The sequence below is a fragment of the Xenopus laevis genome, chromosome 2S (assembly GCF_017654675.1).
Source record: "Xenopus laevis strain J_2021 chromosome 2S, Xenopus_laevis_v10.1, whole genome shotgun sequence".
Taxonomy (NCBI): Eukaryota; Metazoa; Chordata; class Amphibia; order Anura; family Pipidae; genus Xenopus; species Xenopus laevis.
This window is the reverse complement of record NC_054374.1, coordinates 167,161,148-167,176,548: the sequence shown is the minus strand read 5'-3', so window position 1 is coordinate 167,176,548 and position 15,401 is coordinate 167,161,148. Positions and strand designations below refer to the sequence as shown.

Below are 15,401 nucleotides of genomic sequence, written 5' to 3'. Positions count from 1 at the left end.
TTTAGATGGCAAATGGTCGAAGTCGAAGTTTAAAGAGACAGTACATGATAAATTTCTATATTCTAATTTTAGAATTCTTTTCAAATTTGAATCGAATTTGGACGATTCCCTCGTCGAAGTACACAGCTCGAAATTCAAATTTTCACTTCCACCTTTGATAAATCTGCCCCTAAATGTCAGCTAGCAGCATCCTAGTCTTTGGGGCATGATGGGAGCTGTAGTTCAGTAAGAGCAAGCTGGGTTCAGCAGTGATAAATAAATGCTTGAGGTGTATGTATATTGTGGTTGTGTGAGCCTAGGGATAGACACAGGTGTGAATCAGTTTCATAGACATCACTATGTGCAGGTAATCAGATGTATAATCCCCATCCCTTGCCCCCTCCATTCTCCCAGGCTGCTATGATTAGTGCAGGCACTAGGACCCTGTGGCAGCCCCTGCTCTGTGTGTATCTATCCCTTCCCCACTGTGACTGCCACATTTCCCTGGATCGCTCTCCCTTTCGCCCTTCTCTCTCCTGCGACACCCAAATGTGGATCTTGCGTTCGGCTTGTCCCATCGCTCTGGGGAGCAGGTGTGCAACGCGACTAACCCTTTCTATAGGAGCCTTGGGGAGGGAGCGAGGGAGGGCGTTGGGGAGGGGCACCATTTTTTTCCTCCTTTCCCTAACCCGACTGCTTGCGGGACTACAGATGAATGTGTGTTTATACATGTAGTCAAACGTGAGAGTGCAGAGAGGGGTGTGTGTGGTGTGTGTGTGTGCGAGTGTGGGGACATTGTTGTAGGAAGAGACGAGGAGAGAGGGAAGGATGCTCCTCATTCTGCATCACATACTTATTGCAGTTATTCATTTCTTTAGACGGGGGCAGCAGGGTTTCGTGAAGGCTGAAGACTCGCCGGCGCTGTGTTCCGAAGCCCTGCAGGTAAGTGGCAGTTATTCCTCATTCCTGTCTGCTGATTGGCCAACACTGGAATGTTGACTTATTTCCCGCTGCAGTGAGAGATGTCACAGTTTGCTGCTTCGTTTAAATACACGAGAGTTACTTTGTATCACGGGAAAGTGACTGCACCAGAGAGACGGGGCTCCTTTCTGCCCTCTATGTTGCTTTACTATGGGTTTACAGCAAACAAAATGGAGCTAAATAAAATGCTCACTCACATTCTCTTCAGTGAGGAGTCCTGAAATAGAACTGTCACCTGTCGGAGTGATTAGCACTTTCACCCAAGAGCTTGCACTCGCTTATGACCGTGTATCTTTCTATGAGTTGTCCGACCCGCACTCCAGGAGAATATGGTGTTGGAACTTTCTATTGGTTTATGCCACCACAAGTGCCAGGCAAGCCTCAATGGGGCATATTGATCAAAAAGCAAAGTTAGAGATCACCATCACCAAAGTCCTCTACATTGAAATTCCCCCACTCTCCATTCATTTCTATGGGATTTTTAAAGGGACACTGTCATGGGAAAATATGTTTTTTTTCCAAAACACATCAGTTAATAGTGTTGCTCCAACAGAATTCTGCCCTGAAATCCATTTCTCAAAAGGGCAAACAGATTTTTTTTATATTCAATTTTGAAATCTGACATGGGGCTAGAGATATTGTCAGTTTCCCAGGTGCCCTCAGTCATGTGACTTGTGCTCTGATAAACTTCAGTCTCTCATTACTGCTGTACTGCAAGTTGGAGTGATATCACCCCCTCCCTTTTCCCCCCAGCAGCCAAACAACAGAACAATGGGAAGGTAACCAGATAACAGCTCCCTAACACAAGATAACAGCTGCCTGGTAGATCTAAGAACAACACTCAATAGTAAAATCCAGGTCCCACTGAGACACATTCAGTTACACTGAGTAGGAGAAACAACAGCCTGCCAGAAAGCAGTTCCATCATAAGTGCAGGTACAAGTCACATGACTGGGGGCAGCTGGGAAACTGTCAAAATTTCTATCCCCATGTCAGATTTGAAAATTGAATATAAAAAAATCAGTTTGCTTTTTTGAGAAATGGATTTCAGTGCAGAATCCTGCTGGAGCAGCACTATTAACTAAAAGAAGTTTTTTGACTATAAAGAACCAGCAACATCACATTTTTTTTTAAAGTCGTCAATATAGAATGAAAAAAAAAAAAACAAAGTCAGATTAAATTTTAAATCGCTAAGTCTTTATTAAGAAATAAATTACCGAAAAACGTCGCTTACGCTCCTCTTCACAAAAGACAACACAGCAACGATCCATCATGCGGCACTTGATTTCTCCTCCCTGGCTATCTCCTATAAGGAAGGAAAGAAGGAGAAATCGAGCGCCGCACGATGGATCACCTTTTCTGAAGAGGAGCGCAAACGGAATTTCTTAATAGGATTTAGCGATTTAAAAGTTCAATTTGTCTTTGTTTTTTTTTTCTTTCTATACTAACAAATTTCTAAAAAAAAATTGATGTTACTGGTCCTTTAAAAGAGTATTTATCAATGGGTGAAAATGAAAGTTCATCCTTTGATAAATAAACCTTTCAAAATCCCATAGAAATGAATGGAGAGAGGCAGAATTATTATCTAGAGGACTGTGGTGATCTCTAACTTCACGCTTTGATAAATATACCCCAATGTCAGTGCCCACAGAAATGCCATGGGGGGGGGTAAAATGCAACTTAGAGTTTGGCAAACTTTAATTGCACCACCACTGTGTATGCTGTTGGAATAGAATTAAATATTTCAATATATAAGTGGGTACATTTGTCATTCTCTTACTTTGCAGGGTGCAGTGAGCGTGAAGGAAGGCTATATTAATAACAAATAGAAGTTATTGCCGTGCAGTTACACTCAGGAGGCTCTAGCCTTGTATTAATGACCAACAGAAGGTCCTACTTTGAAGTAATTGCCAAGGTTAAGATGTATAACCAGAATACAGTGGATGGAAAGGCTCCATCTCTACTATGACACCCTACAGGTCTTTTCTATAACAAAAAAAAGACTCCTCAATTTAGTTATCAATCATCAATGTGGGAGGTCAACAACCAAATGTTCTTCTATATAGTCATGTGTAATATAAATATAACTCAGCAACGTAATACCTTGCAGTAATAATAACTAGTAGTATAAAGTTCATTAAGGTGCTTTGGATTGTCCTGCTCTATAACAACCAACAGGTGGGAGAATCCTTCTTCCTGGTCGAACCAAATCCGAATCCTAATATGCATATGTAAATTAGGGGCAGGGAGGGAAATCACGTGACTTTTTGTCATAAAACAAGGAAGTAAAAAATGTTTTCCCCTTCCCACCCCTAATTTGCATATGCAAATTAGGGCTCGGATTCGGTTCGGTATTTGGCCGAATCTTTCGGGGCTTCGGCCGAATCCAAAAAAGTGTATTCGGTGCATCCCTAGATAGGATACAGTAATGACTAGCATGAGGAATATTCTGTATAAAAGCCCACAGGAGGGTTCTGCTGTGCAGTGATATTGGCAGGTTCTTCTGTGAAATATCATATGGATCCTTCAGTATAATAATAGCCAGTTAGGGGCTGCTATACACAGTTGCTACAGTGAGTGCATTCTTCTGTGCAATTTTAACGAGGGGATATTTAATAATGGCCGGTGGGTAAATGCTTCTTTATAATAACCTTCAATAATAGGGCCCCGCTTCACTGTATTAACAGGTAGATCCTTCTGTGTATTAATAGTGAAAAAGGGGATACCATCCTACAGGTGAGTCCTTCTGTATAATAACCTCCAGCTGAATGGTCATGGCCAATAGGCACGTTCTTATGAATTATAATAGAGAGGTAATAAGGGTACCATCAACAGGTGGATCCTTCTATATTATAATAGTACTTAATAGGGGAATAATATCCAACAGGTGTTGCCTTCTTCATACTAATAAACAATATACAGATGTGTCAGTATAATATAAGTCAATAAAGGGTTAATATCCAGCAGGTGGATCTTTCTGTATAATAATATCCAATGGGGGGTAATTTAAATTAAGAGGTAGATCTCTCTGAATAATAATAACCAATAAGAGGACAATATCTATCAGGGGGGTCCTTCTGTATAATTATAGCCAATAAGGATTTGACATCAGTCAGGAGAATCTTTCACATTATAGCCAATAAGGGGTAATATGCATTAGTTGGATTTTAAGTATAATAATAGCCAATAAGGGGTTAATATACAACAGGTGAATCTTCTGTACAGCAATAATCAGTATGGGAATCATATCCAACAGGTAGATATCCTGTGCAATAATAACCAATAGGGGAGTCATATCAAACATGTGGGTCTTCCTTACTAATAATAGCCAATAGGGAATATATGTAATATCAAACAGGTGGGTCCTTCTGTATAAGAAAAGCTAATAAGGAGGTAATATCCAACAGGTGGGTCCTTTCGTATAATAGCCAATAGGGGATATATGTAATGTCAAACAGGTGGATCCTTCTGTATAATAAAGCTAATAAGGAGGTAATATCCAACAGGTGGGTCATTTTCTATAATAATAGCCAATAAGGCTGGATAATAACAAACAGGTGGGTCCTTCTGTATAATAATAGCCAATAAGGCTGGATAATAACAAACAGGTGGGTCCTTCTGTATAATAATAGCCAATAAGGGGTAATATCCATGAAGTTGATCTGTATGAAGTGGGTCTTTATAATATTAGGCAATAAATCCATCAGGTGTAACTTTCTGTATAATAATAGACCATAAGGGGGTAATATCCACTAGGCAGGTCCTTCTGTATAATAATGACTTATAATTGTTTGGAGGAGGACTACTTATTATTTATACATATATTTTAGCATTTTCTTCCTGGCGCAGTGTTCTGTGTTGGTTCCTCAGTACATCTGTCTGGATCTTTTCAGTACACGGATTCCTAACAGGATTATTTGGAGATGATGCCTAATAAGATTTATGCAGAAGAAAGATATTCCGCAGGGCAGTAGCATAGGAGACTCATTGCACATAGGTACTGTAAAAATGGAAGGATCTTTAGGTGAACTAAGCAGGAGGCTTAAAACTGACAAAGTGGTTAGCACTGTGATTTTATAGCACTGAGTTGTAGGGGTGTAGGGGAAAACCAGTGCAGCTCAGGAAAACATTTCGGGGTGTATTTATTAACATTGGTGACCAACATCTACGGAGATGTTGCCCATTGCAACCAATAAGATGTTGAATTTTGTTTTCTAACTTGTAGGTGACTGCTCACATCTATTTGCTGAGTGGTTGCTATGGGCAACATCCCCGGAGATGTTGGTCTTCAATGTTAGTACAGGTATGGGATCCATTATCCGAAATCTATTATCTAGAAAGCTCTGAATTACGAAAAGGCCATATCCCATAGACTCCATTTTATATCTAAATGTTTAAAAACGATTTCCTTTTTCTGTATAATAATAAAACAGTCGCTTGTACTTGATCCCAACTAAGATATAATTAATCCTTATTGGAAGCAAAACCAGCCTATTGGCTTTATTTAATGTTTATATGATTTTCTAGTAGACGTAAGGTATGAAGATCCAAATTATGGAAAGGTGCATTATCCAGAAACCCCCAGGTCCCGAGCATTCTGGATAACAGGTCCCATACCTGTAGATACGCTCCTAAATGTTTTCCTAAGCTGCATTAGTTTCCTCCCACACTTGCCACATACATGGTGGAGTGAAGTGAACATTAATGCGTGTGAATATGAAAGGGACATTCATTTGTAAGCTATCTATATCTATGATCTCTGTAAAGTGACATGGAATATGTTGACACAATATAAATTAAGGATAATAATATTGTCCATAGATACTACATGATTGAAGATCAATACAGGTGTATCAACATGAGGATCACATTGCCCATAGATACTATTTGATTGGAGATTTGCACGATTGCGCCCAGCAGGAGGCTCATATTGTCTATAGATACTATATGATTGGAGATCAGCATATCTATACCAGCAGGAAACTTATATTACCCATAGATACAATAGGTATGGGACCTGTTATCCAGTATGCTCGGGACCTCAGGCTTTCCGAATAACGTATCTTTCCATAATTGGGATCTTCATACCTTAAGTCCACTAGAAAATCATATAAACATGAAATAAACCCAATAGGCTGGTTTTGCTTCCAATAAGGATTAATTATATCTTAGTTGGGATCAAGTACAATCTACTGTTTTATTATTACACAGAACAAAGAAATCATTTTTTAAAATTTGGATTGTTTTATCATAATGGAGTCTATGGGAGAGAGCCGTAATTCAGATTGTTATGGATAACAGGTTTCCATATAATGGATCCCACAGCAGTGATATGATTGGAGATCGGCACAGTTGTGCTCTGCAGAAGTCTGATCTTGCTCACAACATGTAGGGCTGATCTTACCAACTTATTCTTTCATTTTTTGATAGAATTGATAGTAGCTGAGATTGTTGAATGAATCATAAAAACAAAGGTTAGAAAATCCTACTGAAGGGTAGAGGCACACGATGCTATTTGGGGGAGATTAGTTGCCCGGCAATGCCTTCCCGCTGGCTAGAATCGAAATCGCCGGTGGGATGGCTCTTGGAACACTTTGTTTTTCGAAGTTGCCTCACAGGGACAATTCAGGCGACTTTGGAAAAAGAAGTGCTCCTAGTGCGGAAAGGCTTTGCGGGGATATCAGTCGCCCGAAGTAAAGGCGATTTGTCGCTGGGTAACTAATCTCCCCCAAATAGTATTGTGTGCCTCTACCCTTAAGCTTGGGGCTGCCCGTCTTTGTTACCTGGTTTCACTTTGCTTTTACTTTGGCTTTCAGTCCTGATGGTGACATTTTTCAGTCCCATGTCTCTGAACTAATTATTCATTATTCTGACTCTGATGTTTATGGAAACGGTGGCGGCGGCATGTGGCAGTGTGTGGAACAGGGGCCCCGGCTTGTTACTCTTGTCATTCCTTTCACCTGCCTCAATGATTAACCCTCTCTGCTGAGAAAGGACAGATCCATAAACCAATACAAAAACCAATACTGATTCAGGATAGAGCAGGGCTTGTGCTTTTAGCAGGACCCCGAGGAGAGTCACAGAGATAACAAGGAGGGGGCTGTTGGCTACAGCTCCTACTGTCTGTGCTCTTTGTCCTCTGGAGAATGTCTCTGTGCTGATCAGAGATCTGTTTATAGCCAACGAGAGGGCTTTCTTTGTGCAACTCTTCCCTCTAATGAACTTCCAGCTTTAGGGCCTGAGACTCACTTTTCTGCAGTAGCATACCTCCCAACTGTCCCTTTTTCGGAGGGACAGTCCCTCTTTTGACAGCTCAACCCACAGTCCCTCATTTGTACTGGAAAGTCCCTCTTTTCTCTGCACTGAACAGCCAGAAAAAGAAACAAAGTTTCTCACTTAATTGGCTTTTAGCAGAGAGCCCAGAACAGCTAACAGGTGCAAATAAGATACTTTGTAACAATTTTGAGACACAAAAACACAGTTTAGATAAGGGGAAATATTTTCAAACTTTCATAACCTGCCAAATTTTGTAAAACAATCATGGTAATTAGGGGGTGGGGCCACAGAAAGGGGTGTGGTCAAAAAATTGCTGCGCTAGATGCGGAAAAAAAAATTTTATTCCCTCTTTTTACTTCCAAAATGTTGGGAGGTATGCAGTAGCCACAATAGCCATCAGCTGCTCATTGTAAAATCTGAGCCTTCCAATACGACCTCCAGAGTGTGGAAAGTTCCCTGCTGAGACAGCTCTGGGCATGGAGTAGGCTCTCTCTCTCTCTCTCTCTCTCTCTCTCTCTCTCTCTCTCTCTCTCTCTCTCTCTCTCTCTCTCTCTCTCTCTCTCTCTCTCTCTCTCTCTCTCTCTGTAGTGTCTGCCCAACCTTGTCCTTTCTGGCAGAGCCCAAACTCTTTTCAAGGTTTGCTGAGGATGCTGGGAATATTTTTCATTTGTGTCTATTTGTATAAACATACTGTATGGATAAGAACTGATATATATATATATTAAATGAAATACAGTCCAAGGGAGGGAAAGCAGTTGGTCCTTCGGATGTAACTGTGTGCTACAGCAGGGTCCCCAACCTTTTTTGGACTGGGGACCAGTACAAAAATGTTTTTTGTTTTTGCAAGGAACGGGGGTGGGGTCGGCGTGGTCAGGGAAGGAGTTGGCAGGGTAGGCAGCAAGTTTGGACATGCGGCGTCTAATTTGGGCGCCTCGTTTTTGTGGCAGGAGTGTCTGCGGCCTGGTTCTGGGCCGCGGCCCGGTGGTTGGGGACCCCTGTGCTACAGTATAACATTCCCCATGTGCAGCTGTCTCATTCCCACTCCCCATTTGTTGTCACAGATTTTGGTTCCAATGTTAGAGCCCAGGTGCTTATGGGAAGTAGGTCCTCCTGACCCAGAGGCAAACAAGAGATTATCAGAGCTGATCCAGTTCCTGGCTTTCTGTCAAGGTTAATATTAGAACAAAATATTTGGGATTCATTCTATACCGGTACAGGGTCTTCTGTGCCAAAATGGGGCTTCCGCTTCCCAATACCATGGTCTCAGAATGAATGTTGCCCTGGTTTGGACCAGATTATGTGTCCTATCATCCTCCTGTTGATTATGTCGAGGCTTGTGCCACACTTAAAGGGAACCTGTCACCCTATGAAATAATTCTATTTTATGGTATTAGTCAAGCAATATAAACTTCACTTACACTATACAAATTATTTAAATATTGTTTTTTTTAGTCTTGGAAATACACAATCACAGCAAGCAGGCAGGCTCCATTTTGTGGATACTGTTATTAAGGAAATCTTTTCATAATGCCAAAATCTAGGCAGCACTGGCTGCACAATGAGAAGGGAGGTGGAATTAGAGGAGCACAGTCACATCTAGGAAGTGTGGAATAGAAAGTGAAAGTAATTGCCTGCCCCGCCTCTAGGGGCAGGCAATATATGATTGACAGCTGATACTTTTAAACAAGTTTATAACAGGCATGGGTGTTTTAATAAAAAAAATAATCTGGGTTTCATGTATAATATGAAAAGGACTTTTACTATACAGCTTTTTATGTCTGGGTGGCAGGTCCCCTTTAAGAGATGGTTGTGTTGTTTTGTTGCAGCCCTTTTGGCAGATAGTGGTAAGAAGTAGGGCTGCAAGTAATTATCTGGCATCACTTGGCATGAACAACAAGTGTTTATTCTGCTCTGTGGATCAACCAGAAGCTAAACAGGTGTCACCAGGAGAAAAGCTGGAACTATCTAACATAGCAAGATTCAAAACAAGATTCTCCTACTAAATCATTAGAGACCTTGCAACGCTCATGTGGGAAAGGGAAGCTCAGGTTTGAAATGTTTCCCTGAAAGAACAAAACATTTTATTTTATGGAGGAATCTGGAGTTTTTGTGCTCTCCGAGTCCGTGTTTCAAATTCTATGTCTTTAGAAGCAGTACAGCAGCTTTCCCAATGCTTAATGCCCGCTCTGCTGGGCAGAGCACTTACCTTAACCCTTTTACCATGGCACAGCAAGTCAGCACCAAGCTCTACCCGTAGATAAGTGTTTTAATTAGCTGCGGTTTAACAAGACGTCGATAACTTGTAGGTTTCACTCACGCAGGGGACCGGCTAACAGGTCACATTGATGAAGCATAGGAAGGTGTTTAGGGAGTGCGTGGAACGTGCAGCACTTAAAGGGCATGTAAAGCCAATTAAATAAAATCCCAATCTTACTTTCTTTAATGAAAAAGAAACCTATCTCCAATATACTTTAATTAAAAAATATGTACCGTTTTTATAAGAAACCTGACTGTATGCAGTGAAATTCTCCCTTCATTTACTGCTGTGGATAGGAATTGTCAGACGGTCCCTAACTTCTCTGCAGGGAAACAATCATACTTATGAACAGCAGAGGGAGCCCCCGCCTTACTTCCCAGCCATGCAGAATTCAAGCAACTTTGTTTATGACGATCCCTAAGCAGCCCAGACCACACTGAGCATGTGCACAGTCTTAGTCTTGCAAAGCTGTATAACAAAGTTACAAGATGGTGACCCCCTGTAGCCAACTTTGAAAGCATAAATTATTGGTTTGATTAGGCTTGTGGTGCAGTAAGTTCATGTTTATATTTAGTATACAAAATACAGCATTTCTAGCCTTATTCTATTTTAGACTTTACATGCCCTTTAAAGGAACAGTTCAGTGTGAAACTAAAACTGGGTAAATAGATAGGCTGTGCTAAATAAAAAATGTGTCTATGTCTAATATAGTTAGTTAGGCAAAAATGTAATGTATAAAGGCTGGAGTGAGTGGATGTGTAACATAATAGCCAGAACACTACTTCCTGCTTTTCAGCTCTCTAACTCTGAGTTAGTCAGTGACTATAAGGGGGCCCACATGGGACATAACTGTTCAGTGAGTTTGTAATTGATCCTCAGCATTCAGCTCAGATTCAAAAGCAACAGTTATGTCCCATGTGGCCCCCCTCAAGTCTCTGATTGGTTACTGCCTAGTAACCAATCATTGGAAAGCAGGAGAGCTGAAAAGCAGGAAGTAGTGTTCTGGCTATTATGTTACACATCCACTCACTCCAGCCTTTATACATTACATTTTTGACTAACTAACTATATTAGATACATTTTTATTTTGCACAGTCTGTCTATTTACCCAGTTTTTATTTTTATACTGAACTGTTCCTTCAAGCAGATTGTAAGCTCTTGATATCAAGGCTGACATAGCTTGACTCTTAATAAATGGAAAAAAAACAGTATTGTGATTACCCCAGGGGGAAAGTTATCCCCCATGTTCAGACCAATTGTTACACAGCTGACACTTTATATATCTAAGTGTCTGACACCTCCACAGCTGCCCATATACAGTGTGTGGGGTCTGAGCTTATTCGTTAATGAGTCTGTATTGATTGGCTTGTAGGGAAGGCAGGTGCAGATAAGTCTAATTGCATGAGCCATAATTGATCTCTTAATTCATCATTTCTTTCCTGTGTTGGGGGGGGGGGGGGCTGCAATCACAGAGAATTAAAGATCCCATTCAGGCACTGACTGGCAATCTGTCAGTTCTGGCAAATGCCAGAGGGGCTACTGTAAGTTGCTATAGACATTCACTAATTATTGGGCTGGTGGGGGGCTTTTGGGCCTCTGTGTACTCGGAATGATAGGACCTATTGTGAATCCCAGTCTGGACCTGCTCCCATTACTGTTGTTGGTCACCTCGGGCCATCTGGGAGTTGTAGTCCAACATAGCTGAAGGGTTAGAGAATGAGTGTCATATAAACCCTATATCTTTATTCCTGTTGATTACGGGCCCCTCATTCTACCTTCTCACTGATGGAGTTCCACAGGCAGCGGCGCAGTGTTTGTATTCAGCAACATTATGGGACTGATTTTATACAGGCGCCTGCATGTGTTTCCTCATTCATCATCGTTATTCTCCTGAATAGGAAATATAGCGACTATATTGACTCAATTGTCCCATTGCTTTTGAGCCCCTGAAATTAAGTGATTGTGTTAAAAAAAGGCTTTTTATTCCTCACATTTTTATACAATCTATTTGTCCAACCCACTGAATTAAACCTGAAAGTCTGCAGTTGTTTCATTTACTATTCATTGTGGTCATGTACAGAACCAAAATAAGATAAACATTGTGTCTGTCCAGAGATTTCTGGGCCTAACTGTATATATATAGAAATCCTTGGGGATGTTGTGATTTAGGCACAATGCACAAATGATGCTACAAAATACAAAAAATATAAATTGAAGTTTACAGAATAATAGAATTGCTGGCTATTAACCCAATAAAAACGGACCTTTTGTTCTTCCATCCAATAAACAGTAATAGATCTGAGGCCTAATCAATATCTCTTAGTAATACGAGTTTCTCCTGGGGAAATGGGAACATTTGCTTCTCCAGCAGCCATTTATTCCTATGAGCTATAATGTCCTGAGATAGCCCGAGCATTGCCCATTTCAGCTACTGCATCTTAATCTTACAGCAACGGCACAAGGCAACATTTGTTACATAATGAGATGGAATTCTAAGTAAATTTCCAGTACACAATAGTTACACATTTCTAATGATTTGTAAATAGAATTGCTCTTCAAAGGAGTGTCTGTCTGTGCCTTATTGACTGCAGTGCCGGTAGTGACTTTCCTCCAGCTGAGTTTCTATTCCACAAGCCTTACATGCCTCTTTGTAGGTCTCTTAGATGCTCAGCATGAAAATCAGAGTAGAGCTGGCCTTATTTGTTCAGTAGTCAGGACCAGCAGTTCAGAGAATACTTCACTTACTTGGTATGCAGCTCCGTACAGCAAACAGATCAGTCCCTTGTTCTCTTTGACTGTCCTGGGTTCCTTAAAAAGTGGAGAAAATCAAGGTTTTGGGAAAGTCTTAGGCAGGATATTATTATTGGGCATTACAAGAGGTGCAGTATTTTCTATAGCTTTCACCCCATCCTCTATAGACTCTATGGGGCAAATTCACTAAGTGCCGAAGCGCCTAACGCTAGCGTGAATTTGACAGCGTTGGGCATTTTCGTTAATTCACTGATTCACTAACGGACACTGGCGTAAACTCGCTACTGTTACTTCGCACCCTTATGCCTGGCGAATTTGCGCAACGGACGTAACTACGCAAATTCACTGACGCGCAAATTATTCTGAACGCTACCTTTTACGCCAGACTTCCTTCGCCACCTCGGACCAGGCGAAGTGCAATAAAGCAGATAGGGATTGCTTCAAAAAAAGTTAAAAAATTTTCTAAGTCCCAAAAAACGCTGGTGGCATTTTTTCTTTTTTTATGGGTGATAGGCTCGAAAAGATCGAAAAAATTGTAGGGGCTCCCCTCCTTCCCCCCTACATTTCCTAACTCATGGCAACTTAACTATACAGTGGGCACATGTGTAGGGCAAAATAAAAATTTTATTTTCTGTTTTGAAGGTTTCCCAGGCTTGTGTAGTGATGATACATATTCCTCCATTGTAACTTCAATTTGGCGCCGTATGCAAATTAACCATCGCTAGCGTAACTTCGCTTTGCTTGGCGAATTAACACTAGCGCAACTTTGCAATCTTACACTTCCCCTGAGCGCAACTTTGGATTTTAGTGAATTTGCGTGGGGCTGCCGAAAATACGCCTGGCGAAGTGCGGCGAAACGGACGCTGGCGCAACTACGAATCTTAGTGAATTTGCCCCTATGAGAGCTAGTGAATGCTTTACAGGGAGGAGGCAGATGCAGTGAGCAGCCATACTGCAGTAAATAAGTGTAAGAAACTTACTCTGGTGGTCTAGTGGGCAGCGGGGTCCACGCCGCGTCCTTGGCGTGGACGCCCACTGCGCCGCTCCTATCCTGCCCTTGCCGGCGCCATCTTGGATTACTAGGGCGCGCGGGGCCTCTTAAAGGCGCAATCATGCCAGCGCGCAACGGCGCGAAATTGCGCACGTTTTAGCGCCAATTGGATCACTATTTAAGGCCCATTCAGACCTGTAGCCAGTGCCCGTTATTAGATCATATCCTGTGGTTTCCTGAGCTTTGTGCTACCTGTTTCTGAATTTGCTATCCTGACTGATTATCCGTGTTTGACCCAGCCTGTTCCTGACTACTCTGTATTCTGTATCCTGACCCTTGCCTGCCTACGATAACTCTTCCTGCTTAACCCCTTGCTTGATCACCCGGTTTGACCCCTTGCCTGTTTGACGATTCTGATATCCGCCTGCCTCGACCCAGCCTGTCTGACCATCCTTCTGCCTTATCCAGTCTGTCTGATTATCTGGTTTTGACCCCTTGCCTGCCTGACGATTCTGTTATCTGCCTGTCCTGATCCGGTCTGTTCCGTTTCCACCTGACGCCTTGTCCTTGACCTTCTGCCCAAAGACTCTTGCTATCCGGCCGTGCCCCTCTGCTAGCCAGAACCTCTCGCCTTGTACCCCTCGTTAAGTCCAGGTGGCACCCAAGTAAGCTGAGGGCTCCTCCCAAAGCCCAACGGTGGTCACACTACTGGTGAAGCCGAGCCGAGACCAGGGTACTTGGCACTTGTTCTGGTATTGGGTGCCGGCCGTGACAATAAGATCCACCAGAGGGAGGTGCTGCTGAGTCTGCTTCTGTGGCTCCTGCCAGTGTTTTGCCCAAATGCCAGTGCCATGAATAAGGAAATGTTGAACTTTTATTATCAAAGAAAATCATGAAAAGAATATTCTAGGAAATCAGCTAACTGGTTTATGCAGCAGGTTGAGCAGTACAGTACAGTATTCAGCTGGGACATATAGAAGGCTGCTGTTTGTATTATCCACCAGTAACTGAAAATCAGTGGCCTGAGCAGCCCTCCTACTCCTCAGAGGGTTGTAGTTATGTCATGACTCCTCTGTGACTTCTAATATCCTTATCATTTACAGTAGGGGGTACATTATCCCTTATAATACATGAGTGATACTCAGAGTTCCCCGTATGCCGAGAGTAGATTACACTATTATATTATATATACTGTATATAAATGTGGGTGAGTTATGTGATACAGATAATAATAATAATGTTGTTTACATGAAGTGCACACAGTGTGTAACTCACCTAAGAATCACTAAAATAAAAAAGTACTAAGTCTGGGCTCATTGTTCCTCTCAATCCCATTGTCTTGTGGCCTTTACTAAACTTGTCGCTCCATCCTGCACCCCCTGCCCTGGGGACACTGTCAGTTCAGCTGTTTCACTTCCTCTGAGCAAAGCAGCGGCAGGGGAAACCCACAGTGCAGCCCAGACAATCCAGAAAAAAACTAAGAACTAATTTACCCCCCAAGTCTATATGCTCAGGCTTTTGTTTTGTATGAGTTAAACAGTTGATAAAAAGCACATCATGGAACAAACAAAAGGGGATTAAGTAACATTTAGAAACATCTCATAACACTGGTTAGAAACAGTTCCATTTTGCACCCATAGGGATGAGCTGTAGCCTTACAATAGGAATCCAGTGCAGGTTCCTGGTTGTCATTCAGGGCTATTGTTAGTGTTTGCCAGTAAAGGCATTTGCGCTGGGTCCTCATCATGATGGGGGTCCCTTGGGGAAAAAATGTAGATGAAAAGCCCATAGCATGGCTGCTGGAGATGGAGTAGGGGCCCCATACATTCTACAGTTTTTAGAATAGGAAATAAAGCTGATAAAGAGAAATAAGTGTTAAATCAACTCAGCAGAACCAGTTCTGAGACTCCCAAGTGCCCTTTATCCGGAAGAAGCTGCAGGTATCTGGCCTCATCCTCATGGGCAAGTTCTATGCGTTCTTACATCAGAGCCTTTTATCAGAACCTTATATCAGAGCCTTATATTAGAGCCTTACACCCGAGCCTTACATCAGAGCCTTTTATCAGAGCCTTATATCAGAGCCTTATATCAGAGCCTTACATCAGAGCCTTACATTAGAGCCTTACATCAGAGCCTTATATCAGAGCCTTATATCAGAGCCTTACA

The 15,401-nt window shown here is 42.0% G+C and overlaps 1 protein-coding gene across 3 annotated transcripts in view; it reads left to right on the top strand.

The window, feature by feature from the left end:
- LOC108710079 (cGMP-dependent 3',5'-cyclic phosphodiesterase) overlaps positions 1-15,401 on the top strand; it is a 313,782-nt gene that overhangs the window by 100,714 nt on the left and 197,667 nt on the right. For 2 of the 3 annotated variants that reach the window (XM_041584657.1, XM_041584656.1), the window contains exon 2: positions 858-921. In XM_041584657.1, the coding sequence (XP_041440591.1) occupies positions 858-921 (64 nt within the window). Of the gene's footprint in view, positions 1-466; positions 573-857; positions 922-15,401 lie in introns of those variants that run through there. The other variant, XM_041584655.1, reaches the window with a different exon arrangement.